We start from the raw sequence: 27,470 nt of genomic DNA on the forward strand, positions 1-27,470 counted from the left end.
AACATCTGTGTACTGCACAAAAACTAAACAGTTACTTTACAAATCATATATGTTCAGAAACACTCTGTTCCTGTTGTGATACGCATGCATCTGTCGACGGCGGACGTTTGTGAGGATTGTGTGAACGTACAAAAATGTCGAGATGAATTAATGCTATGTCGTTACTGATTGGAGATCAGTAAATGAGCACTTTTATTTTTTTGGGGTAACCAGGAAATTATTCAGTGTATATTTTTCCAAATACCTTCAAATGGCATGCCTTCTGTATGTATGTGTCCACAATAATGCATAGGCCCTTTAAAAAAAATACAAAAACAACAACAACAAAAAAAAAGACAAACCTTATTTATTTATTTATTTATTTCTAAACTGAGCACTGCCATCTGCCTCTGTGGCTGCATGCACAATGGACAATGATTAGGAACAATTCTAGATGTCGCTCACTAAGAGGTGATACTCTAAACCTGTACAAACAAAGTATTTGAGAGCAATAGTAAGGACCAGGAAATCCATGTTTGAGTATTTGATTTTTCTTTCAAACGTAATAATGCTAATAAATAATCAAAAATCAGGGCACATGAGGGGTATTCGGAATAAGCTCTTCGTTCAGCTTGCTTTGTTTTGTTGTCCTCTGTAGCTCATGTGTTTTCTCGAAGTTTAAACGAGAGACGTTCCCTCCATCGTTTCCCCACGTCACCAAAAACGGCTCTTTCCTTTTCCAGGAAATGACCTTTCACCTGAGGTCACTGTGTCAGGTTCATCTTCGCTCGTCCAATACGGAACGCAAAGTTGGAAAGGGGTGGGTTAAAGCAACTGTCGATCCATCCAACATCCCTTACGGCACTTTTCATTATCTGGCTTTTTACTGTAGATCTTTATCAAAATATTAATATTAATAATAATAATAATAATAATAATGATGATGATAAAAAAATACTAGCCCTGTTGGTTTTCTTCTTTCTCTCTCACTTCCCCTCGCTGGTGTTCTGCTCCTTAAATCATGAGGCTGCGAGGCTATGTCCTCAGACTATGTCTGTTCTCGTCTGTTGCGTGCGTGTGCGTGTGTGTATGTGTGTGTGTGTGTGTGTTCATGTCCGTACATTGTGCCTAGTGTGGACCAGTCGCATGCTTTAGCCCTTGATGAGACACTTTGCCAAGAAAAAAAAAAAATGTTGCTCATAGACTTTACCATGACACCCTGGTGGACTGTACATGAGCGTCATCAATCCTTGTAAAGACCTCACGGGAACCAAATATCTCGATAAAGATTTATCATATGTGTTACCAGCTCTGTACTTAAAACAAGGTATTACAAAATAAAAGCCTTTTAAATAAAACTGCTCATCTCTGCTACTTTTCTACTTCTTTCTGCTACGAGCTCTTTACTGGACTTCAGCCGAGATGCTGACATCATCTATTCTTTCACATTCATTTCTCTGGTGAGGCGACAGATCAGTGTGTACCTCCCATAAACACAGTGGAGATGTAACATCTGCTTTGGTCCCACACTAGTCTTTACAGGCAACACGTACGAATAATTCTTTTTTTTTTTTTTGAGTTTTCAACTGTTTGTCTTTAACTTTAAAGCACTTTTTAAAAAAGAGAAAAAAACCCTAATGTGTGGGGAAATAATGATGATAATAAAATATACATTTACACGTTTCACACCTGAGTGAATCAGTGTTTTTCATTCTGATTTAAAGCCTTATATTTATAAAAATGACACATATTATGGCTGTATTATTATTATATATTTTTTAAAAATGTAAGAAATGTGAGAGCGGATGACATATTTCAACTCAACAACACTAGTGTTATGAGTCTCACTGGTAGATTCCCTTTAAAACCCTAGACACTGACATCACTCTCATCGTACGACACATAATAAAGGCAGTAGATGGCAGTAGCACGTAACACACAGTGGAGCTCGAATATTCAGAACCCTTTTTTTCTGTATTTCTGTTTGAACATGACACAGAACTCGTAAAAGTAGATAAAGAGAACTTAGTTAAACCAATGGAACATAAATACATTTATCGTATAGGTTTCGAGGACACATTACATATGTGTGAGTGGCAATAGTATGGAAAAGGATCATATATATGTTCTTTATCAAATTTACACAAACGTTCAAGCACCACCGTAAGCTACAAATTCAAACTTAAATTCAGGGTTTTTCAGTGCATTGTGATAAATACATTTGTGCCATAAACGAGCGTAAAACAAAGTGCTGTGAGCTGCGCTGCTTTGCTTAAAGATTATATCACTTTTAACTTGTGTAATGGAATTGCACAGTTTTTTCAGCTTTAGTGTGGTCAGTACATTACTCAAGTTTTTTTTTTTTTGACCAGAAACACAACAAACAAGAAACATAAATATTAAAATATAAGGTTCAACAAGAACAAGATAGCACTCCACAACCCGTCTATTCTTCTCACCCGGCCTCAACAAAACAATAAAATCATATAGAAACAAACAAGAGAGTTTAAAATCCTGTAAATATGGGTACCGCATTTTGACAGAACAGAGTATAAAGTATTTCGAGAAATGTTGGGACATTTTGTAAAATACAATAAAACTCTAATTTGTGATCTGTGTTAATTCTCTTTAAGATTTACGTAAACGTATGAAAAAAAAGGATGTCCCATGTTTTCACTGAATGCCTTGGTTGTAATTTGTAAATATAAACACATCTGGAACACACTCCAAAAATTTGGAACAAAGTCATGTTTACAGCTGTGTTACAACACCTTTCTTTTAATCACAAGTTTAATCATTTGGGAATGGAGGATACCAATTGTTAAAGCTTTACATGTGGAACTTCTGTGTGTTCTTGCCCAATAAAAGACTTGTCTGCTACTGCTGTGTACAGAGCAGCGGATGTGGACCGTAGGCGTGTTTTTGTAGAACATGCAGAATCATTTTCTTGCTGAAATAACCATGGACTTCCCAGGAAATTATGTCACCTTGACAGGAGAATCGCTCTAAAAACCCAGTGTTCACCTGCACCTCTCACATATGGACGCCCCCCAACATCATGTGCGATATTAGCTTTTGCACCTATTGCTGATAACTATCGGGATTGTGTTCATCATCACAACAAACACAACATCTATTTGTTTTAAACTACAAACACAGCTTTAAATTTCTATAAAATGATCACTCTTAGTTTGCCTCTGTCCTGACTTGTTTGGAGTGTGCTGCAGACATCAAAACCTACTTCAGTGAGAATACTGGAGAGGTTTTTTTTTTTTGGTTCATTTTCAGTCTAAAATAAATACGTACATAAAAGCCCTTAAGAAATTTTATTGCATTTTAACAGTGTCCTAACTTCCAAACGGGGGGTGTGTAGATATTATAGTGACATTCCTCCAATCCCCACACAGAGTGCAGTGACCCCATTATACAGTCACACTCTTAAGATATTCTGTTCATGGATTTCTCCTTCTTATAAAGTGTGACTGTGCAGAAATAGGTTTGTACAGTTTTACACAGTTGTTCAGAAAGGTACCTACCACAGAACAACCTACAGTCTCCAGATTCCACTGTGTAATTATAAAATGCTCGTTATAAACAGACCGTTATACATGACTATGGAATCTGAACAAAGCAGTTCATCTGAATTCTGTCCTTCCATTCAAGACAAGCTGGAAGTCAGAGTGCGGGTAGAGAGAGAGAGAGCGAGAGAGAGACAGAAAGAGAAAGAGAGAGAGCGAGAGAGAGACAGAGCGAGAGAGAGAGAGAGAGAGAGAGAGAGAGAGAGACAGAGAGAGAAAGAGAGAGAGCGAGAGAGAGACAGAGACAGAGCGAGAGAGACAGAGCGAGAGAGAGAGAAAGAGAGAGAGAGAAACTACCGTGTGATTGTGAGGTTAAAACCCAGGAATCTAGAGTGTGGGTCAATGGCAGAAATAATGGGAGGAGCTCAGTGAGTCTTCCGTGGATCTCCTGCTTGAGCTGACCTCACTTGGAAAGTTTGCTGATGACTCGGATTAAGGCCCCGTTCTCGTCCTTTAGTCGCTGATTATCTGACTTCAGCTCTGTCAAAACCTGACACACACAAATACAGACAACAGGGCGGGAAAGAAGAAGATGAAATGAAGCCTTAGAGGCTCCTCTCCCTCAGTCAGGTGTCATTCTCACATTTTATTGAATATATAATTAAATAGAGAAGTCAACGTGAAAGTACAGATACAGGATACGCTTCGTTATCAGTTAGCGGTCATAGTGATTGTTATTATTATTATTATTATTATTATTATTATTGGACATGAAAAGGAACAGTGCCCTCAAAGAATAGCATTTTCATCATTTTTTTACTTTTCAAAAAGGCTCTTTGTCGTGAATGTGGACCATAAAAGAGTTTAAACATCAGATATCCACACGCTACACTCTACATTCGTCTGAATCAGTGGAAATACTATCATCATCATTACTTCCTCTTTCACTGAGGTATAAATACACAGTTCCACAGCAACCAGAACCTGCTCATTCATTTAAGACCAGAAATCAGAGAATGTTTCATTGAAATGAGACCAAAGGTTGGCCTTTAGAAGTGTCTTTGGCCTCATTTCCACTGAGAGGGATAATTAGGCCAAATATTTTCCAAGAATGAAAGACAATTGCAAGCGTGGCCTCATGACAACCATCCGAATTATCCACCGAAACCCACCCGGTCTCTCTGTCATAATCCAGCGGGTAAATTCCTCTAAACATTAAAAACCGTAAATACATTTTCACTCTAAAACAGTGATAAAACAAGAGCGGAATGAACAACACCATGTGAGAAAGACAAAGGTGAATGTGGCAAGGAAAAACCTGCATATCATCACTGTCCAAAGAAAAACTGTATACTTTGTAGGAGAAGGACATATCTTTAATAACTTTCAGTGGAATGAATGTAAAATGACTGTTTAAAGTCATTCTGGAGCGTTTCTATTGGTTCATTCATCATGGAACTATCACAAAATGTGAAAGACAGACAGCTGCTGTGTTCAAATGATGAAGTAAACCAAGACCCCGTTCCCACGTAAGTGAATGTCTGCGTGTGTGCCTCCTGTCCACGAGGAAACAACGTTTTAAGGCTCTGGAAACTGAGGATTTCGAAAACATTCTCCAAGGTGGAGACTTTAGAAAACGGCATTGACCGTGAAACCACAGCCTTTTTCGTATTCGTCTGAACAAGGATATTTTCAAAAACTTTATTTAAAAAAATTAAATAAACGGATCCGTGTGGGCGGGGCCTAAAAATCTATAAAAACAGACATACGTGTTTTTCTCTGGAGAGTGATGGCGTGTATTCTCCACTTTATTTAGCATCGTGAGACAAACCCCAGCAGGTTTTTCTCGGTAAATGGAGGGTAGCAGAGGTCTTCCTCAGCAGTGGTGCTAATGTGTGTTTACAGTGGGTCAGCGGTTCAAATATTAAACAGGAAAGACCTTGTCTAACTCTGCAATCTGGGTCATCTCTCCCTAACAGTGATTAAAATAACTGCCAGTGAAACACTAAAGCAGAGAAAGCATCCACTCGTGACTTCGTATGAGTCCAAGATTTCGATAAAACAATGGCCGTTTGTTTCCTGTTCCCTTTCAAAATTAACTTAGAAAATCTCTGCCTCTCTCTCCCCCTCTTTTCAAAACCACAGTGTGGATATGTTTAGGGCGTATTTAGGAAAGGCATGTGACTTAAAGATGGCACAGAGAGCTGTAAAGACAAATGTAACTGTATTAATAACTAATCATAGTCATTCTGAAAGTTTCCATATTAAAATCACCACTAATGCAAATAGTTATTAAACAAAGTATACAACTTTCAACCAGCTGAAGTGTACCGCGCACTGGACTGGACACACTTGACAGTGTCAGTCTTTCAGCCGTGATGCATAATGAGCTATAAATATCTTCAAAGGCATCAGCTGCAAGGAGAATGTGGGGAGAGAGAGAGAGAGAGAGAGAGAGAGAGAGAGAGAGAAACAAATACAAAGACCTGCCTGGTAGCAGCAAAGATGTGGAGGAAGACGAGGTAGGTGAAGAAGGAAAGAAGGACAGAGAGGAGGAGAGGAGGACTAGAGATCCTCCGTCTCAGGGAGGGAAGCCGTCTGGCCAAGACGAGAAAGGACGCGGCGCATGGCTCTGTTCTCTGCTAGGAGGCGCTCATTGGCCTTGCGGAAAGCCTGCAGCCGAGCCAACGCAGGGAGGGTCTAAAGAGAAAGAAGGTCAGGGGTGGGAGGGTGGTGGTGAGAGTTTGGGGGCGACTCAAGAAAAGAAAATGAAAGAATAGAAGTTCAGGGGTCAGGTGTAATGTAATGCCAGGAAGCACAGAATAACAAGCAGAAAGGACAGAAGAAGGAAGTGGAAAGATGACACACAGACCCGTGCAGGCCAAACACAACAAAGGTTTCAAAGCACACAACAGCAGTCCTTCACAACAGGAACGGAAAGAAGCAGGACAGGGCATTGGTGGGTTTGTGGTTAGACCATGGCTTTAGTCGTGGACGGCACACTCCAAACGTTACCGATGAACACCACTCCGTGTAGAAACTCATGCACAAACACTGAAACATATTTATTATTATTATTAGTATTATTAAATCACACAGCTTGCCAATCTAAAAATAACACTAATCCCTCAGCCCTGGCTCATATAAAGTAACGGGAGTCTGAGGGATCTGTGGTTAACCTCAGTGGGCTCCTAAATCATGTGCAGAAAGTCCTGTGGGTTACCACCTTAGGGGAAGACAAACACCAGATATACCCTCCACGCTCGGGTCCACAGATCTGAGACCAGCTGCAGGTTTATTCGCCAGATCTCCCTCTGTGAGGTGGCTCTAAATCTAAATCTAAATCGTGCTGGTTTCTGAGTTCACTAATTTATCAGGCACCTAGTGCCCAAAGAGGAGGCTTTTACTGGGTTCATTCTTAAGTGTGATTTATGAATTTGACTTTTGTTTAGAGCTGGATTAGAACCGGGATTAAAGCTTGGATTGAGGTGAAAAGGATCCCAAGGGCTAAAAGGAGGGGGTTTATGCGGTGGCTTTTTAAATTCCTCACTGTCCAGTTAAAGGAAATGTCCAAAACTGAATGCAAATCTTCCTAGTTCTTGTTAATCTTATGGAATCAATTAACACATAACTCAACAACCTACCACACTTTCTCCAATTAACATTTATTTATTTATAGAAAACTAACTGACAAGGGAAAACAAAGCTGCAGTTCTTTTTTAAATGCATTAAAATGCATATATAATTGTTTCCCCTTTTTCAGCACCCAGCACTGGGCCTACTGTGATAAGGCAGAACAAACTGTGACCGGGCTGTCGCACACAATGATGTGTACTGCAGTGACAAATGTGCCTTCATGCCTTGTTGTGGAGGGTGAGTGCTTGTGAGCAGGCAACCAGTAGCGGTTTTGGCCACTCACCATCGTCCCCTTTCTCCCCTACTCCAGCCGAGGATCAACTCAGGGCTGGTAGCCACATCGAAACCTCATTGGTGTTGGCTTCTGAGGCAGTGAGGACAACAATATATACACAAACACACACACACACTAGTCAAACAAGCACCTTCCTCAGATTTACTGAGCCTAATTAGCATCCTAGCATCCTAGCATGAATTCACTTTGGGAATGAATCATTAGAAATGATTGGGGGGGGGGGTGGTATTTATTTATGGGGAGGGGGTCTAGCTGAAGTTGTACAGCAAGACATTTGAAATGTTCATGAGCCTGCTCCCTCCATATGTTCTTAAAATAGCTGACACCATTCAGTTCCTTTCGATTTAACTTAGCTGATCAAAACATATTTCGGCCTGTTCGTCTTAGCCTCTCAAAATGCCAACCATGTGTGATTAATGTCAGAAAGCTGAACGAAGACTACGCCGTGTCCCAGGGTCTGAGCAATGGATTCTGTATTGGCTCCAGTGTTGCAGGAACTAGGTCACTGTGTGCTGCTGCAGCTGGAGAAGGCAGTGAGGCTATGAAGCATTGTTTTAGACTAGTAATACAGGGCCAGAGCCCTTGGCGAGACATTAGCTAGTTTAACTAGCCGCATGCTAACAACAGAGCCGCAGGCAGCATGGGCTGTAAACCGTTACTGTACGTAAAACCATATAAAAGTTAAGAACAGAAACATGCTGGCTCAGGTTAGGTGCGGTACAATGGTATTTAGCAATGAAACAGTAACTTGCACATGAACCTGGTTTAAATCACATGCAGGTTACGGAGACAACGTCAGACTCTTACCTTAAGCTCTTCCTCCATGTCAGAGACTCTTTTCTCCAGTGCCTGCTTTTCCTCCATGAGAAAAACACACATTGATAACGTTTTAAACAAGCGTCAATGTTTTAAACAAGTGGAGCCCACGGTACAGAGGTAGTGACAGGTGAATAAGAGCGACAGTCGTCATAAAGTGCTGATAGATACCCTTTTCTCTGACTCCAGCACACTGGACCGCTCAGATATTCGGTCCTGCTTCTGAAACAAAACAGAGGGTAAAACAATGCAGTGAATACGTTGTATGAGAAAGCACTGATTTCACAAAAACTGTGTATTCAATGGTTAACAGTTAAATGAACTGATTTTCAATACATTTCTGCAATCGATTTGATCTCTTTTAAGTGCTGCATGCAAACAGCAGTCTATTGTCCAGCACTCCGACATCTCTGTTGAATTTTATCACAAGACACTGATAAACACCGAGTATAAACTACCAGCAGGTTTACCATGGTTTGGGTATTAATTTTCTGCACGCTTTATTTTTACAGACACTTCAGTCTTTACACACTGCTGGGTCCCAGACTTTATTCTCAGAGGGTATGGGACACACCTCTCTCTCACTCTCTCTGGGGATTCGCTCACCTGTGTGACTCTGTCCAGCTGCGAGCGGATTTTGACCAGCTCCTGCTTGCTGTCCTCCAGACGAGTCTTTAGCTTCTCATTCTCTGTTAATGCATCTTCATACATCTGACAACAACAAACAAAAAAACAACAAATAAGTAATAAGCAAATCGTTTACCGAAGACAAATGTGATCTCACAAACAGTGAAGGGGCTAGAGTTTGCTTCATCAATAAAAAAACCCTTAATAAAAAAACAGATGTTTGAGTTTTAGAGGCTGCTGAACTTGGAAAATAATAAACAGTGCTCTTTAAAGTAGTGTTCTGTTTATTCTGCTATATATTTGACATGTTTAGTAAATTTCTTCTTAATAATTAATTCATTCATTTATTCGTTGTCTGTAACCCTGATCCAGTTCAGGGTCGTGGTGGGTCACAGTGGGAATGGACAGTGAGTGTGGAAACAAGGAAGTGCTCATAATGCGACGACGGGACTGAAACCCTTGATGTAAAAGTGCTTTAAGTTTAATCCAAAAGGACTTAACATTGTAATAACTAACCTTTTTATAGTCCTTGCTCGTGGAGTCTTCATCTGTCTTACTCAGAGAGGCCAAGCGGTTCTCCCTGCGGGTGTAGGAGCTGGTGTGGCCGAGTCTGTCCGATGAGCCCTCCACGCCACTGGCATCCGCTCTGCTGCTGTGACGAGTGAACACGTGCTCAATGTGTTTACAGTGATTTTATATTTCAATAAACACAATTCTGTTACGTTTCTTTTCTTTTTTATTTATATCATTAAAATACAAAGAAATCTAACAGAACTTTCAGTACTCACCTAGCTCTGTCATGCTGTAAACAAAAGACAAACACGTTCCATTACTTTAGTGAGGTTTCTTAATATTAATATCAATCATATTCAGTACACACACACACACACACACACACCTTCCCTTGTCACTCTGGGTTGTGGAGTCTAGAAACGTAATCCGTGAAGACTGTAGCAGTGGTAAGTGACAGTAAGGTGAATTACTGGGGGTCTATAAACAGTTGTGTGTTAACTGCAGCCAATATGTGGCACAGAACTGTACACGGAGTGAGATACAACCGAAGACCAATGACCTGGATGTTGGTGCCGTTTTTTTATTTAAAGAAAAATAAGTGCATTATGAAAAGAATGTTAAATCACTGCACGAATAAAGTTCTTTCAACAATAGATTGAAAGGTTATTTTACTTTAATTCACAAACACTTACAGAATCAGCTCAGTGACAGTTGTTATTACTGCATTAATACACAGTCCAATGGCTGGGGGAGGGGACGTCTCTCCAGAGCATCCCCTTTAACTCCATACTTTTCTATGGAGGCGTGTTAGAGGAGCGCATATGTTTTGTTTTCCTTTTTTTCTGCTCTTCTTTCTCTCTTCCCTCTTCTCTACAGGTGTGCAGCATTAATAGAGCTGCTCTGGGCAGGTGTGGATTACTCTAAATAGACACTAGTTTAGGGGCGAGTGCCTGCAGACGTCATTCTGGTTTTGGTTTAGTTACCTCTTGCTGTTTTGTTGTTTTCTTCGGCACCGCTCTTAGTCCACATTTGCTACACCCTGGGGGATTTCCGGCTGAGCGTTTCCTTAACTACTGTATAGTTTTCTAAATGTTATTTACCTCGTTTTACACCTCTTGATTGTGGAATAAACAGGCCTTAGTCGTATTATTGAGTTGATTGTTGTCTCATTTTCTATCAGTGTTTCTACCCCTCACTTACCCCTGGCTCCATCTGTGAGGAGGTCGTAACAATGGTGCAAGGAGAGGACATTTAACATTGAACAATGTGTGATTCCACCTAAATAACTCATAGGTTAATGGTGTAGATGAACAGGTTTGTATTTGTGTGTTCACTGCAGAGAAGGAGAGCTACTTTTCAAATCTTAAATCTAAATAGACTGTGTTTACACAAAGTAAATACAGCGTTTCCTCTAAAGTACTGATGTACATCACTGATTTATTCAGAATCCGTGATCCAATCAGCACCTGAGAGCCTCAAAGGGTAAGAAAAAAATAATAATCATTTTCCGTCCCTAAAAATAATAATCATTTTCAGTCCCTAAAAATCAAGAGCGATATCTGCCACAGAGCGAGAAAGCGAGGAGAGAGCAAGCAGACGATGATACACATCCACGCATCCTGTTTAGACACATCAACACAGAGCCTGATAATACACTGAGGAGGAAAAAATAGAGCCCGAACTCAAAGGGCTCTTACAACACCAAAAAAGGACAAAGACGGAGCACAGTGATTTGAGCCTCTCTGAGTTTTGTTTAGATGAAGTCAAAGCCTTGATTTTTGTGCTTAAACACGTTATTACGCTAGACCCACTTCAGCAGGTCTTCGTAGGGCGACAAGCCCTAAAGGCAGGGACAGTGAACTAGATCATACTGTACCTGGACATACGCCGCTGATGGAGTAAATCAGGGCTCAGGGCCGCAGTAAGAAGGGAAAGTGACACTGGAAGACGTGGGCATGTTGGCTTCGGTGAAGTTCAGCTCTGAGCTCTGAGAATGTTTACACAGCACTGGCAGAAAGGCCTGTCCTTATGTGGTCATTTACTATGGGGCTGCAGTCTCCTTCTTCTAAGAGCCTGCAGTTCACTGACCAGAGTACAATAAAACTACACACACACACACACACACACTTACAAGGGCATAGTTTACTACTAACCACAGTCCACACACAGAAAGCTTTACAGACCACAGTACACTCCTCTCTCTCTCACACACACACACACACACACATAAATTTACTGTCAGCTGCACATGCAGAGATCTATTTGCACACAAACTGAGTTTCCAGATCCTGAGGGGTCAGCACATACACAGGCCTAAAGACAACTGGACACTCAGATCCAATGATCACGGCCCTTCTCACCGTTTCAAAACTTTACTGAGTAAACGTGCTCAGCGAGCTCTGAGACCCTCACTAAGGAATAAGCTTATAATCATATGGCCATTACTCTTAATACACACTGTAGCTTAATCTGAGTCAACAGTCTCTCCTGACGCCTGTGGTTTTAAAAAAAAACTGTGAACATACAGTAACCTTTAGTGCGACCAATCATATTCCCTTCATTCACTTACACATAAAAATATAGTTTAAAAACAAAACAGCATAAACAAGAGAAAAAAAAGAATTTTTAGAATTAAACACGTAAAGCACCTCACGGTTTTAATCAAACTGTGATTCAAAGTGCATCATTATGAAACTTGAACTTTTAACATCATTCATTCATTCATCTCCTGCAACTTTTTAGTCCTGTTCAGGGTTGTGGTGGGTCCAGAGTCTACCTGGAACCATTGGATGCCATGTCAGAACACACCCGGTACAGTGTGGACTGGGCCAGTCTTTTATTAAAATTATCATTTAAAAAATTAAATAAAATGCTACAATTTTAGAATAAGACTACACCTTTAAATCTGCACACATTGTTTAAAATCTGTTTATTAATGGTTTTAAACTAATGTGTAAATACATTAAAAGTCATTAATAACACATACATAGAAAGGGCAACATTGACATCCATCTTCACTAGACCTCAGATCTCACTGGACACTGATCTTACTTCGTCTTCTCCATCAGCTGATGTTAAGCCAGTCAGCTTCATCATGTTTGTTAATACGTTTAATGAATTATCTACAAACAGATTGTCTTTTTAGACATTAATTACAATGTGGTTCACTTTAAACTATGAAATGAATGAATTCTCAGACGTTTTTAGTAAATTTTCTGGCCCTTTCATTATTTAGCAAACATCAGGTCAATGTTGCTTGTGTTAAAAATGATTATCAATGACCTTTAAGGTGTTTACAACTCAATATACCATTTAATTAACACACTTTAAAAAAATATTTATAAATATGAATGAGTGTAGATATTTTAAAGTGGTGCCAAAATGGATAATTTAACAAGGAATTCAATTACACTGTATATAAAACTGCTATTTTGCATCCTGAAATATTATGAAGCAGCTCAAAATAAATCTAGGTTAAGACGCTCAAAGAGAGAGTTTTATATTAAAAAAAGTGTTAAACTTCTGCAAGATTCTTATAAAAGTGTTAGAAATAATAAAAAAAATGAGAAAAATCATGAGAAGAAAGGGAGGAAAAGAAAAAACCCAAAATAAACCAAGTATACTAAAATCCCAAAGCCTAGGCTGCAGCCGAGGTAGGACTGGTCCTCAACAGCGCAGTCTTTAAAAGAGTCCTCCTTTGTAAATGAAAAGTTACTTCAATGAAATTAGTATCATTTGTCTGTGGGATGACATCATTGAGAAGCCCCAAAATATTGCAGTATGAAAATTTTATACTTTTTCAAAAGCAAATGGAACTGTTTCACAGTGAGCACTAGACAATGTGTTGTGCATCTATTTCCACAAAAACGAAAGGTAAACTAAAGAAGGAAATGGATGGATTGCTTGTAAGGATTCAACAAACGTACACACCTTCAGGTTGAATTCCTGAGCTGTATTTAAAAGCTAAAAGGGCAGAAGCGAGCAGATGTTCCATTACGAATGTAAGAGTAACACTGCATCCACACTTAACATGAAGTGACAATTTACACGGAGGAAAAAAAAAGATGCATCATAAATACACAAACATGCAACACCATTGTTTTTTTTAGCTCATGGTGCAAACTGGTAAATTTGAGTTTGAGTCAGTGAATTTGTCACCATCTCGTACAAAACTAACATTATAACTTCACGAAGATCTTATACGTATTCACTCAGATGTCAGTGATGCAACTGGAATCGGCTGAAAGGCGTGACCACAAACTTTGGAACATATTTTAGGCACGTGTGTTCAGCTCTGAGCTCTTGTCAGTGTTTCTGCGTAGTTCTGTCAGAGAGCAGAGACTGTGTCTGAATCTGGAAAACTGGGGAAAAGCTTAAAGAACACTTTAAAGTACAGTCCTCTGTAAAGTGTGAATAGATGTGGTCTATGTGTTGCCTGATGATAATTAGAATGTAATTAAACTATAGACGCAATAAACGTAATCCCTTAAAACAGCATTCTTGAAAATCTGAAAGCATTCCTGGAAGAAAGCTGCTGGGATTAGGAGACCTGCCTGGACCCAGTGCACAAGTTCCATAATTCAGTCACGCTGTAACAACACACCACGGCCACATGCTGCTGAGAGGATCACCGTCTATCCGTAATTTATGAAACTAACATTTAGAGAATTTGGCATCTAAAGTACACCTTTTTTTTCTCCCCCTTCCCTCCCTTCATCCCCCACTGAACGCTGGTTGGTCATCTTGCCAGTTTGCAAAATGGAAAATGTGAGCATCCGTGTATCCAAATTCAGTGTTCCCATACACACAATTCCATAAAAGTCTTCTGTGCTTTCCAGAGCCTGAGGGGTTGATCCTTATCTCTCTCACCAAGTCCTTAACTACTCGGTCATTCCATGAGAGAAATACATTTCTTTCTCATTTTTAAAAATTTTTACAGTTTTTTCTTTACTGTTTTACGGTTTTCTTTAAAAAATGTAATCGTATGACTTTGCCTGCTCATTGTGTTCACTTGTTTAAGCCCCTGCATGTTGTTATGCAACAGCTGCTTCTCATAGAAAGAAAAAAAAAAGACCCCAGCAAACAATGAGAAAAGACACTCTAAAAATAAACACACTTATCCCCCTTTCTCCCAAGGAAACAAGCCCATCCTCGTCATGGAAATTTCACGTCTAGGCAATGAGCATGGACTTGGATGTAATGAGAAATGATCTGATTATGACAAGGAACAAAAAGACAAAAATGTAAACATAGTTCTTTTAAGATTAATAACCGTATGTGAGTTTTATATCCAAACCGTTCAGGAGTGTTTTATGGATGAGGGACCAGCTCCTAGATTGGACATCTTTTTCATATTTGGTCCGTTCTAATCAGCTCCATCTCGGACAGTCCAGCTCCTTTTTTAGAATAAGTTCTTCACCCACTTCATGCACCGCACTGTTACAACCAACACAGCTGGAGAGCAGCACCTGCTGACTTTACAAGCTCCTTTTCACTGAAGTAAACACATGACCTCACATCGACACTGCCTTTAATGGCCTTTCTCCCTCCACGCTGGATTTCCTGAGGCCTAAAAAGGCGATAAACACTGGCATAGCATACAATCAAATATCTAAGCAACAATCATAACTCTCTCAAACCCGAATCAAACCGCTGTTAAATGGATATTATTATAAATTTAAGATAAAAACAACGATACAGAGTTTAACAGAATAAAGTTAACCGAATGTAACCTGATTTAAATTTGGGTCTATGGAGTGTGTAATGAGTTAATAGAATAACAACTGTTGAGTGACTTTCTGACCTTTTAAAGGTGCTGTGTAAACTTCTGAAGAACGACTGATGAAATGTGTGGCCTTGGGTATTTTTTAAAGTGTTGCTTTTCCTGTGTATTTTAGGCCTCGTTCACATGAAATCTGGATATTTTGGCATCCTTATGGCATCCCTTCCACACTTCTCCAAGGTTAAGATTTTTGAAAAAACTTTATCAGTGTCGTCATGTTTACAGTCAAAACACAGCTTTTCAAAAAACCTGCATAGGTCAACTTCTGTTTTAATTAGCAGAGCGTATTCAGAACATCATGATGTTTTATCTCAGGACTACGTTTATTTGACCAGACGGTGAACTCAGAAATGAAGGGAAAGAGAAAGTGTGAAATAGAGGACAAAAGGTGACAGGAGAAAATGAAAAGTGTGAAAAGTGAGAAATAGAAGGAAAGAGAAAGTAAAACAGACAGAAACCAAAGAGAAAGGAGTGACTCTGAGCTGTTATGGGGTTCTCATATGGGCGTGGACATTTAGTAAAACGCCATTAGTGTCGGTGCAGACAAACACAACTGTTTAAAAAAAAAAACCTGTCCTTTCTAGTTCTGTGCGAGTTCATAAACCTTGTGATTGGACTTGGCTTTATGGCTAACGTTCACCTGCTGGTGCGGCACGCACTTGACGGTATGTTTTTGCATGTTTTCATTTGGGTGGAGATCTTATAAAAATCGGTGCTTGTGTGGACGGGACCATTTTTAAAAACGAATGAGGAAAAGCACCTGTTTTCAAAAATAATGTTGTTGTGAACTAGGCTTAAAATTCACAACATCACAAACACACCCCTCGCATCTGTGCTCCTTTAGAAACAAAGATGGAGGAATTCTATTTTCTGAAGGACAGCAAAAACAAGCCGGTGTTACCCATCTATGGAAAACAACATCCTCAATCCTTTTTAAGCTTTTTTAATGTTTGGAGATCATCTGCTTCTACCTTTCCATCATCCAGTGGCTTCAGTAATGTTTTGCTGTTTGGTTGGGGCCACTTCATTTTCCTGCCACATTTACTGAGCCAGGGCTGGGTACAAACAGCGCACAAACATAACAGAGAGCTAGCGTGTGGTGAGCAAACTTCCACAGATGACCTATACTTAGTTGAAATCATATACAGCACCTTTAAATGTTTAAAGCATTTCTGCGTAATAATGTATTTCCTATGAAATGTATGTACTGAGGTTCAGATTTTTGTTAAAATGATTGCACTTTTTAAAAAAAGTATCTATAACAGCATAATAGACTTATATTCTTTACTTATTCAGTAAACAGAAAGCTCTATTTGATTATGATATAGCATATTGTTCACATAAACAAAATCATAATTCCACATGTTTTCCAGAGCATTCTGCCTTGTGCATCCCTTACATAATCTACGGCACTGGTACCTCTCTGACTGCAACACAGCAGAGTTCTGAGCTATTGATCTGTCAAACATATAATCCTCAATAAGGCTTGGGTTAATTCATTATGGTCCCTAGCTTGGTTTAATCTTAAGGAGGGAAACAGGGATTAGTAGAGCGTGGAGGTGAAAGATGTGGCTTAAAGCACCATTCATTAAGAAAAGTGTGATGAAACACGCAGCTCTTGTCAAAAAAGTAGTGTGGGTGAAAAGCTAACACATGCTGTAAAATTTAATTTCCTCTGCTCTGAGCAATTACACGTCCATTTGCCAATTAATTTTAGCGTTAAAAATGTCAGATGTATAAATGTGATAATCCATGATAATTCTGGCATTTCACAAATCCTGTGATATAAAGTCAAACTAACCCTATAGTTCATTATTACAAATGATAAAAGGCTGTGTGATCATGTACATTGGTGGATCCATAGGCCTACTGTACCTACAATAACAGCAATATAAACTGACGTTTTTTTTATTGGATTATCTTACTATTTCTACAGGGCACCTAGCCGTATGATTTACATTTTCTAGTTAAGAGTGAAATAATCAGAATTATAGGAACAAAGCGTCTATCTTAATATATATACAGCATAGTGTCAGTCACAAATTACAGGAACTGGATCTCCACAACCCAAGACAACCCTTAATCAGTCTCAACGATACAAAGATCCCGACAGAAGATGCTGCTATCACTCTTTGCAGTGGGAAAACAGAGAAAGCAATAGTAACAGCAGTCCTACTCCATTACCCCAATACACTCCAGAGGCCTCAGAAACCCCTAAACATGCACAGCTGTCTCTTACTCTGAAGCTTTTGGTGCTGGGGGACGGGGAGGAAGGTGGCGAATCCGACAAAGACTTCCTGGTGCGAGAGGACAAATCCTTGTTACGCGTGTAGAGGGAGGACATCTCTCCAAAGAAAGTGACCGAGACGTTTGGCCGTGGGAGCAGATCAGGGGACAGTTGCTGGAATGGCCATGAGAGCTACAGGAGGAGGAGGAGGCACACTCCACAGGTGTGTAAACGTCAGAGAGGAATGAGCCGGCGAGAGGCAGGAGGGAGATTGAAGGAGCCAAAGAAGTGGAGAGGAGCGAGGTGTAGATGCTGTCCCTAGTGTTCCCAGTGTTGGAACAGACTGGCATTTGGAGCTTCCTTCCTCCTCACGGCACAGTGGTCATTAGAGAAAAATGAAAACAAGCAGAGCCACTGCTCCGCTTCATGAACTCCACTCCCTCTATCTCTGCTTCTGTGTGGAACTCACTCTCTCTCTCTCTCTCTCTACACACACCCCTAACATTCATAAATCCCCCCCCCCTCCTCGTTCTCTCTCTCTCTCACACACACACAGATCCAGACCTAAAAAAGGACAGGAATCTCTTAGTTTCACAGATGATTAAGCCCTCCCCTTTGCTCCGAGAACATAACTACAAAGACATCAAGAGCACAGAGTAAACAAACTGTGCTGTATTTGTGCCTCTCACTCCCTACACACACTCTTATCCTCTCAAACACAATTCAATGAGCTCCCTTCTCCCTCTGGCAGACTTCCAAAACACTCCAATACCTGTCTAAAAAAATCAAATCAGTTCAGCTGGTCACTTTAGCAAGGCTTTCCTCTTCTACCGACCTGCACAGGCCATGCATGTGGAGATAGGCCTCTGGAGACTTGTTTAAAAGGAGCAGAGTTCGGCCAACTCAGAAATCAGAACTTCAGCGGCTGCCTCAATGTCTGAGGTTCAACAGGTCCGACCTGATCCTCCTCTTTAGAACTTTCCACATGGAAGAGTCCCATCAGTATCAGGGCCAACGTACGACCTCCTCTCCTCGCATACCCGAGTGCTTAGGCTGTGGCCTCGCCCACTCCACTCCAAACCTGATACAATGTTTTGCGTACTGCTTCTCGCAGTTGTTCTGTGCTCTGCTTTTCTTTATTTTGAGCTGTGTTCAGTTATATTTTTTTTTTAATAAATCAAGATATTTTTTTATTACAGACAGCATAGACATTTTTGCAGACTATTAAACCCCTTCTAACACCATATTGTCAGAAAAATTTACACTGTGTTCGTACCCTCACATAACATAACTGTACCCTATTCTATTGTAACAGTTGATTTTAAAATTGTGTTGATTTAATTCGCCCCATTTCATCGCCAGGACTTATATTAAAGTTCTACAATGAAATATTACAAATATTTACCTCAAATATTTGTAACTGGACTTTAACACCACTGCTGTGCTTTTAAAGGTGCATTTACACTGTTTTGTACTTTCAGTAACCAATAATGTGTCTCTACGGTTTTTTGGGAGAGTGTATGATTATTGATGCTACACACAAAGTGTGAAATGTACTCCCCCAGACTTTTAGTGACAATAGTGGCTTTATCTGGGAGAACTGTCAGTTAGTTAGTACTGAGAAGGTAAATAGAGAGCATGATTCATTATTACCAACCTCAGGTGCCTCAGAGGGAATTAGTGCCTCACCCAGCTATGTCTTTAGAGCCCTTGAACCGCGGTGTTGGGTAATGCTTCAGTGGCTTAGCCACAAGAATAAAGCTAGATGCTAACACTAGTGCCATCCCACCAGAACACCAATTTCCCACTGTCTACCTGTCAAACAGGTTTGCCCCAGTGAGTAAAACATTAACTGAAGAGCCTGTTGACAGCGCTCACGAAATGAACTGCTCCTTTAGAGACATCTGCAGCTACAGTTAGCCTTTTGTCAGGAGCCAGATCACCGGACATAATCGGAAGCCTTATTATGTGAGCTAAGAATAGATATTCAAGGGTAGTGACTCATGTAGCTGTCAATGACATTCATCTGCAGCAGTCTGATGAACTGAGGGTGATATTAAAGAAGTGGTTAAATTGGCCCAGATGATGTCCAATGCTGCAATATGCTCTGGCTCTATCCCAGTGTGAGACTGTGCTGAAGCTTACAGCAGGCTGTGGGCACTACACAGCTGGATGTCTAAGTAGTGTTCAGAAAATACGGTGGGGATTATTAAAAAAAAAGAAAAGAAATTGGCCTACATTTGAGGGAAAGCCTGGACTTTTAAGGTGGAATGGAGTTCGCCACTCTGCCTTCTTGCAGTATTTCACATACATTATACTGGTTACAGTCGACAGAAAAGAAAAAACTACAGCTGACAAACCAGGGCTTAGTCCAGGTAACAGACAGGAGCATCCTAATCGAGACTGTCTGTTCTCTGAGTAAACTTAGGAATAAAGTTCAAAATAACACAACATAATTAAATTAAAAAATGATTTTCCAATTGTAGCATCTTTAACCTAAAAGGTCGATCTGCTTAAAACAATATCACTTCATTGTGAATCGGTTGGTATTAATGAAATTTTAAGTGATCAGAGAATGTATGTCTTATGCCTCTCCAAAACTTGGATTAGACTCAATGAATATTATGCATTAAGTGAAGCTATTCATTATTTATAATAATATACACAGCCTGAGAGTATCAGGCAAAGGAGGTAGACTAAATTTAATTTACTGAAATACCTTAGCCATCAACCAGAAAGAGTTTACCTCTTTTGAAAACCTTTCTATTAACATAACCAATCCTCTGTCTGCAAATGTCTTATGCCTATATGCTGCAGAAAAATACTTTTATTAACTTTATTACTTTAAGCCACATTTATATTATAGTAATGGGCTGCTGTCTGAATATTCTCCACTACTTTTAGTAAGGCTGTAATATTTAGATCTGACACACAGTATTCACATTCTCTATACTCCACAGAGACGAATGCTATCTCTCCAGTCTTTTCCGACTTAATGACTGCCCTTCTACCCACAGTGACCCTGATGGAAAACTGACCATCAGTGTCTTCTGTTCTTCCCCTTTGAGACAAGTATTCTGTATTTCATTCCCAGGATCTGCTACACTACATACATCCAGTTCTGATATCTGATGTATGATGGGACTGATTCAGTACTGACATTTATTAAAGGCCTCTACTACACCTACTACAGACTCCAAAGCTGCTTCTACCTCTGTGGTTTTAAATGAAGGTCCCTTTCTTTAGAATTTTTGAAGTGATTTGACCAGAAGAGGACCTATGATTAATCTTCATTCCTCCCAAGGATTCTTTCTCCAAATGAACAAATAACACAATGCAGACTTTTCACTGCTCTCTAGTGGAGAGGTCAGAAATCTCATGGTCCAAAGCTGTATGCATAATGTATGATGTACGAATATATCTTTGTATTCTTTAAACGTCTGTACTGTTTAAATAATGAAATAGTTAACCCATCCCTGGTATCTTTATGAAGAATTCTGCCAAATTTAGTGGAAATGCAAACACACCACAGTGTCTCTGCTCTGAGTGGGAATTGTTAAGGTCAGGGCAGGCAGGATGGAAAATGTTTACAGCAGAATGTAAACTGTGAAGAGATCTTTCTCAGCTGTGTCCTTTCCCAGGGTCAAGATGAGGCCACTTCCACTGTAAATACACACACATGCACACACACACACACACAATCCTTATCATGTTCCATTATTTCAGCTCATCCAGTTAATCCTATTGGTGATTTCTGAGATTGATCTGAGCTTTAGACTAACATCAGCGTCAGTGCCAAGAGCAGTCTGGCCATGTGACTTGAAATTAACCCGGTGCCATAATAGTAATAATAATAATAATAATAATAATAATATATTAAATTTGTTACACGGTTTGAAAATTCAGAACCTGGCATTGTGTTAAATTTATAGTCAGAGAAAACCTGTCAGAGTTCAGTGTAATTGAGGAAGGGGACGGAAAAAGGAAGGTAATCTCATCACGAGGCTTACACACACTTGTGCCAAGACAATAGTCTTTCAGAAAGTTAGAAACAGCTTGAGACACGTGCACACACACACACACACATGTGAACTCACAGAGTTAAAATATTTAAAACTTTAAAAAAAGAGATTTAAAATCTTTACAATTGTTTGAAAAATGTTTAAAGCCAAATAATAAATGTCAGAAAATGACTGCCATGTATCTAGAGTCAGGATTATTTAGATCATTTGAATGCCTTCCATCCAACTGACCGTGCATCCAAATCCCAGCTACAGCTGTTGCTTAGCAGTTACAGCCTCACACACATGCACACAAATATGCAAAATAAATAAATAAAAATCCACAAATGCACAATCTGTTTCACTCTTTTATATATATATATTATGCCACTAACTAAAATGAGAAGCACAACTCTTTCAGAAACAAGAGGGGAGCAGGACGGACATGTCTCTATAGTATCATTTGTGATTAACATGGATTTATAAATGCTAGCTTTCCCTTGTAGCTCTGGCTTTAGGAAGGCAGCTGTGGGGTGGGGGGGAATTCACTGTACCTTCCTCCTGTATGAGCTCACTGCCCACATATACCACTCACAAGCAGCCTGGGCTTGTAAGGCACGTGTGCCTGCTTCTGCCCTGGTGTTTCTCATTAAAGCCCCTCACCCTAACCCCTTAAAAAAATATGGAGGTCCATATGGAGGACCTATTCCCTATAAGTATATCATTTTGCAAAAATAACCCACAAATAGTTGACATTAACCAGCCATTGAGAGCCACTAGTATCTATAGGAGTTGCCTGAGTGCGTAAATCTGAAAAACAAACTCCAAAAGGTCAGCAGTATCTCTGTTAAATCCCCACTGGAATTTTGGGATTCTGGAAAGAAAAAAAAAAAAATAAATAAAAAAAGGGGAAACCACTTATGAGCCTGTGTATGTAGAGCAAGTGAGACATGACGAAAAGAAAAACCCTTTATTTGAATATTTGAAGAATGCATAGGTTGCTTTCAGACTTTATCAGAGCCACATGGGTGAGAAGTGCGAGCCGCTGATTATAACTGTAAGCCAAGACAGGGAGAAAACGGACAGCAGGAGATAGAAGCCAGGGAACTTACCCGTACATGGTATGGAATGTCAAGATGTACGTATGATCTGAATCAAGGGTTTTGAGGAGTCCCCCTGGAGCACTGCCAGTGTTAATATGAGTGTGTGTTGTGCTTACGTAAATGGGTAGGTGAGTCTGTGTCTGTATATTACAGTACAACCACAACACTACAAAGCAGTATAGCATTAGAAAGCTGTATTCTGACACCAAATACAGGAGGGAAAAGATGGCTCACTCAAGTTGCAAATATGTTGCATATGGAGAGACTCAGATATGAATTTTTCTGGAAATCTAAGAGATTTTTAAAACGCATTTATTTATTTATATAAAGCATCTTTAGGTTTGACACCATAGCTGTTTGTCTTGTCTGTTTTTTTTCTCCCTTGTTTTTTCTTTTGAAGTCATCACCCAACAGAACTGCTGGATGTGTCTGAACCTTCTGTAGCATCTGGAACACACTTAATGATGTCAGTGGATATGGACGTACAGGGTGGGCCATTTCTATGGATACACCTTAATAAAATGGGAATGGTTGGTGATATTAACTTCCTGTTTGTGGCACATTAGTATATGGGAGGGGGGAAACTTTACAAGATGGGTGGTGACCATGGTGGCCATTTTGAAGTCGGCCATTTTGGATCCAACTTTTTGTTTTTTCAATGGGAAGAGGGTCATGTGACACATCAAACTTATTGGGAATTTCACAAGAAAAACAATGGTGTGCTTGTTTTAATGTAACTTTATTCTTTCATGAGTTATTTACAAGTTTCTGACCATTTATAAAATATGTTCAAAGTTCTGCCCATTGTGTTGGATTGTCAATGCAACCCTCTTCTCCCACTCTTCACACACTGATAGCAACACCGCAGGAGGAATGCTAGCACTTGGCCAAAATGGATCCAAAATGGCCACCATGGTCACCACCCATCTTGAAAAGTTTCCCCCCTCCCATATACTAATGTGCCACAAACAGGAAGTTACTATCACCAACCATTCCCATTTTATTAAGGTGTAACCATATAAATGGCCCACCCTTTTATTATTCTATTATTTTATTATGATTATTATTACTACATGTCTGTTGTTTTACTACATCAAGAACATTCTTAATAATGTACAAATGTATATTTCTAAAACATACATTAAAATTGAATATAACGTTAATGTCCAATGACCCCACTGTAGAATAAATGCAGTGGAAGCTGATTTGTTGTTATTGTTATTTTAACAGGCCTAAAATACACTGTGTGTTAGTTCCCCAAGCAGGAATCAAGCCTTGCTCTGGAATCCTTTCCACTGGGAATCGGTTTTCAAAATATTCTCTAGTCCAGGTCTCAGAAAGTGACCCTAAATATTAAAACATTTCTTTCTAAAGCGAAGGACATTAATAAGGAGGATCTGCTGCACTAACGGCCTTATAAACCCATGGGAAGTCTTTATTCTTAAACCTTAAACATCGCTGTTAGGGTCTGACTGCATTCAGACACGAAATGTTAAGTGAGGTTAAGTGTTAAATCACAAACACAATTCTCACTGTGTTCCTGGTGGACTTCTCCATCCTCGAATGTCTGTATTAAGGCATTATTCTCTTATTGTGACTCTTCAACTGAAATAAGGCCAAACAAAAATAGAGGACTCCACCTAGTGGTGGCAGCCGGAAGTAAACAGAGAACTAAGAATTCGCACCAAAGATCTGGGGTAGTCTTCTACAGTCAAGAAGGACGTATTCAGGTCAAGTAAGTGAAAATTCTTCCCACAGCCCTGACATCTCTGAGGCCAGTCTGTGATGCACCAAGGAGTTGGGATTCCAGAGGATTTTGACCTTTGCTCCCACTGTTTAGTGTATATGTGTTTAACAGTCGAAGAATGGTTCAATGAAAAGTTCTCAGTATTTTTGGAGCAGCCGATGCCATTAAGACTGTGTGTTAGTCTTAACACATTCATAACCGATCTCTCTCAAATCCAAACACCATCAAGTGACCAGTCAGAGCCTTGTAATCTCTGTCATGTTGACAACCTTGCTGTCCTGATCAGGCCTGTCTCCTTAAGGGACTGTATCACAATACGAGACACAGAGGCCATTTGATGTGTCATCACAGTGAGGAATAGCCTTTCTTGTGCCTTGTGCATTTGCATACACACACACACACACACTGGGAGTGTCAGCTCCCAGACTGTTGTCACTTACATGCTGCACATTTTCATTTGAGAAGTTGTTGACCTATGACCTCCAGATCTTCTGTAAGTACTTCCCTGCAGAAAACTGATGTTTATGTATATACCAGAATGCCACCTCATTGTTTCTGCACTCACTGCCCGTTCCTTCAGCTCCACTGACCACACAGAAGCATTTTGTAGTCCACCTGTTGCTCTGCATACTTTGTTTGCCCTCTTAAAATGGTCAGGAACCTTAAAGGACCACCACAGAGCAGGAACTGTTTGTGTGGTGGATCATTCTCAGCGCTGCAGTCACACTGATACTGTGTGTAGATGTAGATGTAAAGTCGGAAGCAAAAGCTCATCTCAACTCAGTCCAGCATTGACACTTAGCATTTAAAAAAAACTCTAGCAGCGCTGCTGTGTCTGATCCACTTCTACCAGTGCAACACACCACCACCACCAACACGTCAGTGTCACTGCAGAGCTGAGATCCACCATTCAAATCATACCTGCTCTGAAATGTTTGATTAGCTTTCTTACCATTTAAACCTGCTCTTTCACTGTTATTTGTGTGCATTTTATTCACTGACTGATTTTTTTTCTCCATATTTACGCATAAGGTAGAACTGGCACATCAGTTGAAGATACTACAGTCCTAGAATATAAACAAGCACATATCGATATCGTAACCAAGCCCACCTCATCCTGGGCCTCAGCTGAGCTCCACACCTCCTCCCCCTTGCTGAGAGGGGTAAAATATCTTCATAGCCTCCTTCAGTTCTGACAGGGTCACTCCCTGGAACACACGGGTTCACACTTGGTAAAAGCACCTCAGTCAGGACTTTTATTAATGTCTGTGTTCTATAAAACAGATTTCTTAGGAATATATTTGTGAATATTTGTACTAAACAGTGCTCACATTAGCCGTATAATAAAATAAGTAAGATGTGTTTTTAATCTTTTAATAATGGTGGAAATTTGTATTAATGCAGTCTGTGGTGTGGTGTAATGAGGTTGTGATTTTTTTCTGGATTTAAATTTGTTTATTCCTTCATTCATTCATTATCTCTAACCCATGTCCAGTTCAGGAAAGAAACCCACGCAGACACAGAGAGAACACACCACACTCCTCGCAGACAGTCACCCGGAGGAAACCCACACAGACACAGGGAGAACACACCACACTCCTCACAGAGAGTCACCCGGAGGAAACCCACACAGACACAGGGAGAACACACCACACTCCTCACAGACAGTCACCCGGAGGAAACCCACGCAGACACAGGGAGAACACACCACACTCCTCACAGAGAGTCACCCGGAGGAAACCCACACAGACACAGGGAGAACACACCACACTCCTCACAGACAGTCACCCGGAGGAAACCCACGCAGACACAGGAAGAACACACCACACTCCTCACAGACAGTCACCCGGAGGAAACCCACGCAGACACAGGGAGAACACACCACACTCCTCACAGACAGTCACCCGGAGGAAACCCACGCAGACACAGGGAGAACACACCACACTCCTCACAGAGAGTCACCCGGAGGAAACCCACACAGACACAGAGAGAACACACCACACTCCTTACCCGAAGCGGAACTTGAACCCACAACCTCCAGGTGAGCTGTGTAACTGTGACAACTACCTGCTGCACCACCGTCAATCACCATCAATCAATTAATAATAATAAAAATAAAAAAAAGTAAATAAATAAAAAAGTAGAATGTTTATTGGTTAATTTGTGTCATGTTCTGACTAATGCTATAAACTGTAAAATATGTACGTGATTAAAAATTTGTTAATTTCACCAGTGGCATTAGCCTAAGCGCATTATGTTTATTATATATTATAATCTAATATTAAAACATACAATAATATAATTTTACAGAATAATCAGTCAGTAATAAAGAATTCCCCTGACCTGTGGTCAGCACCCGTGAAATAGTCTAGTGCTCCTTTTCTTTAAATTTGAACGGGGCCTCAGTCCGAATTAATATAACGTAAAAACATGTCATAGATTCTACCCAGTAAACAAGGAACGTTCCTGGACGTTCAAAATAGGTCTAAAAGTAGTCTGTCCGTCAAGGACATATTTTAAACGTCAATGGACCTCCAAAATCCATCTTAATAAGTTAGTTAAGTGGTGACCAATCGATAACGTCAGTGGACGTCCAAAACGCGTTTTATACAAGTCATTTATTTCGGGACCAATTAATAACGTCAATGGACGTCCAAAATACGTCTAATAGTCGTCTTTTCAATGTCTGTGTTTGGACGTCTTTTCAACTTTCATTTTCAACCTTAAGAGAACGTTGATTAGACGGCAGTCATTACGTTATTTCAACGTTGCATCAACGGCTGATTGTTTACTGGGTTTTGTCTACCTGCGTTGCTCGCCGTGTCTGTCGGGTCTGTCTGAATTTAGCTTTCCTTTGAGATTCTGCCTCCTCGTCCCTTACCGGCATCAGATATGACCTGGAAGAGGGGAAACATTCATTCAAAAACTACATTTCATGAATCACGTGACCACTCAAAACACAGTGTAACCGGCGACACGCGGACGACATGAAACAAATACGTCAGAGAGAGAGAGGGTCTTAAACAATTAGTTCAAAATCCACCACTCTGTGTGACACTGTGCATGTACAGTTACTAAAAACATACATTCATTTTACAGATTAATAATAAAAACACAGGTCTAATAAAGGTCCCTGAAAGCATATCCATGTGATTAGCAACCTCTCTAAACGACACCCAGTCCCATATGGTGAGCACAAAATGCAGAAAGACTTGTGTAAGCATAT

The 27,470-nt window shown here is 40.1% G+C and overlaps 1 protein-coding gene across 1 annotated transcript; it reads right to left on the bottom strand.

Annotated features, from left to right (window-relative positions):
• Positions 1 to 1,496: 1,496 nt before the first annotated feature.
• Positions 1,497 to 27,131, bottom strand: LOC136696463 (protein phosphatase 1 regulatory subunit 12B). The gene is made up of 8 exons (XM_066670897.1): positions 27,037 to 27,131; positions 25,356 to 25,416; positions 9,660 to 9,673; positions 9,388 to 9,520; positions 8,851 to 8,955; positions 8,416 to 8,466; positions 8,236 to 8,286; positions 1,497 to 4,047 (listed from the first exon to the last, which is right to left on the bottom strand). The coding sequence occupies exons 1-8, from the start codon at positions 27,129 to 27,131 to the stop codon at positions 3,961 to 3,963; spliced, it is 597 nt and encodes a 198-aa protein (XP_066526994.1). The 3' UTR covers positions 1,497 to 3,960.
• Positions 27,132 to 27,470: the final 339 nt, after the last annotated feature.

The sequence above is a fragment of the Hoplias malabaricus genome, chromosome 5, assembly GCF_029633855.1.
Source record: "Hoplias malabaricus isolate fHopMal1 chromosome 5, fHopMal1.hap1, whole genome shotgun sequence".
NCBI lineage: Eukaryota > Metazoa > Chordata > Actinopteri > Characiformes > Erythrinidae > Hoplias > Hoplias malabaricus.

What these genes read in the sequence shown, in the direction of transcription:
- LOC136696463 (XM_066670897.1), bottom strand. Translation starts at nt 27,131, where the DNA reads ATGCCGGTAAGGGACGAGGAGGCAGAATCTCAAAGGAAAGCTAAATTC. An exon ending in AGCTGGACAGAGTCACACAG is followed by an intron (nt 8,467 to 8,850) that starts GTGAGCGAATCC and finishes GTTTTGTTTCAG; the next exon opens with AAGCAGGACCGAATATCTGA. An exon ending in ACATGGAGGAAGAGCTTAAG is followed by an intron (nt 4,048 to 8,235) that starts GTAAGAGTCTGA and finishes TGTGTGTGTCAG; the next exon opens with GTTTTGACAGAGCTGAAGTC.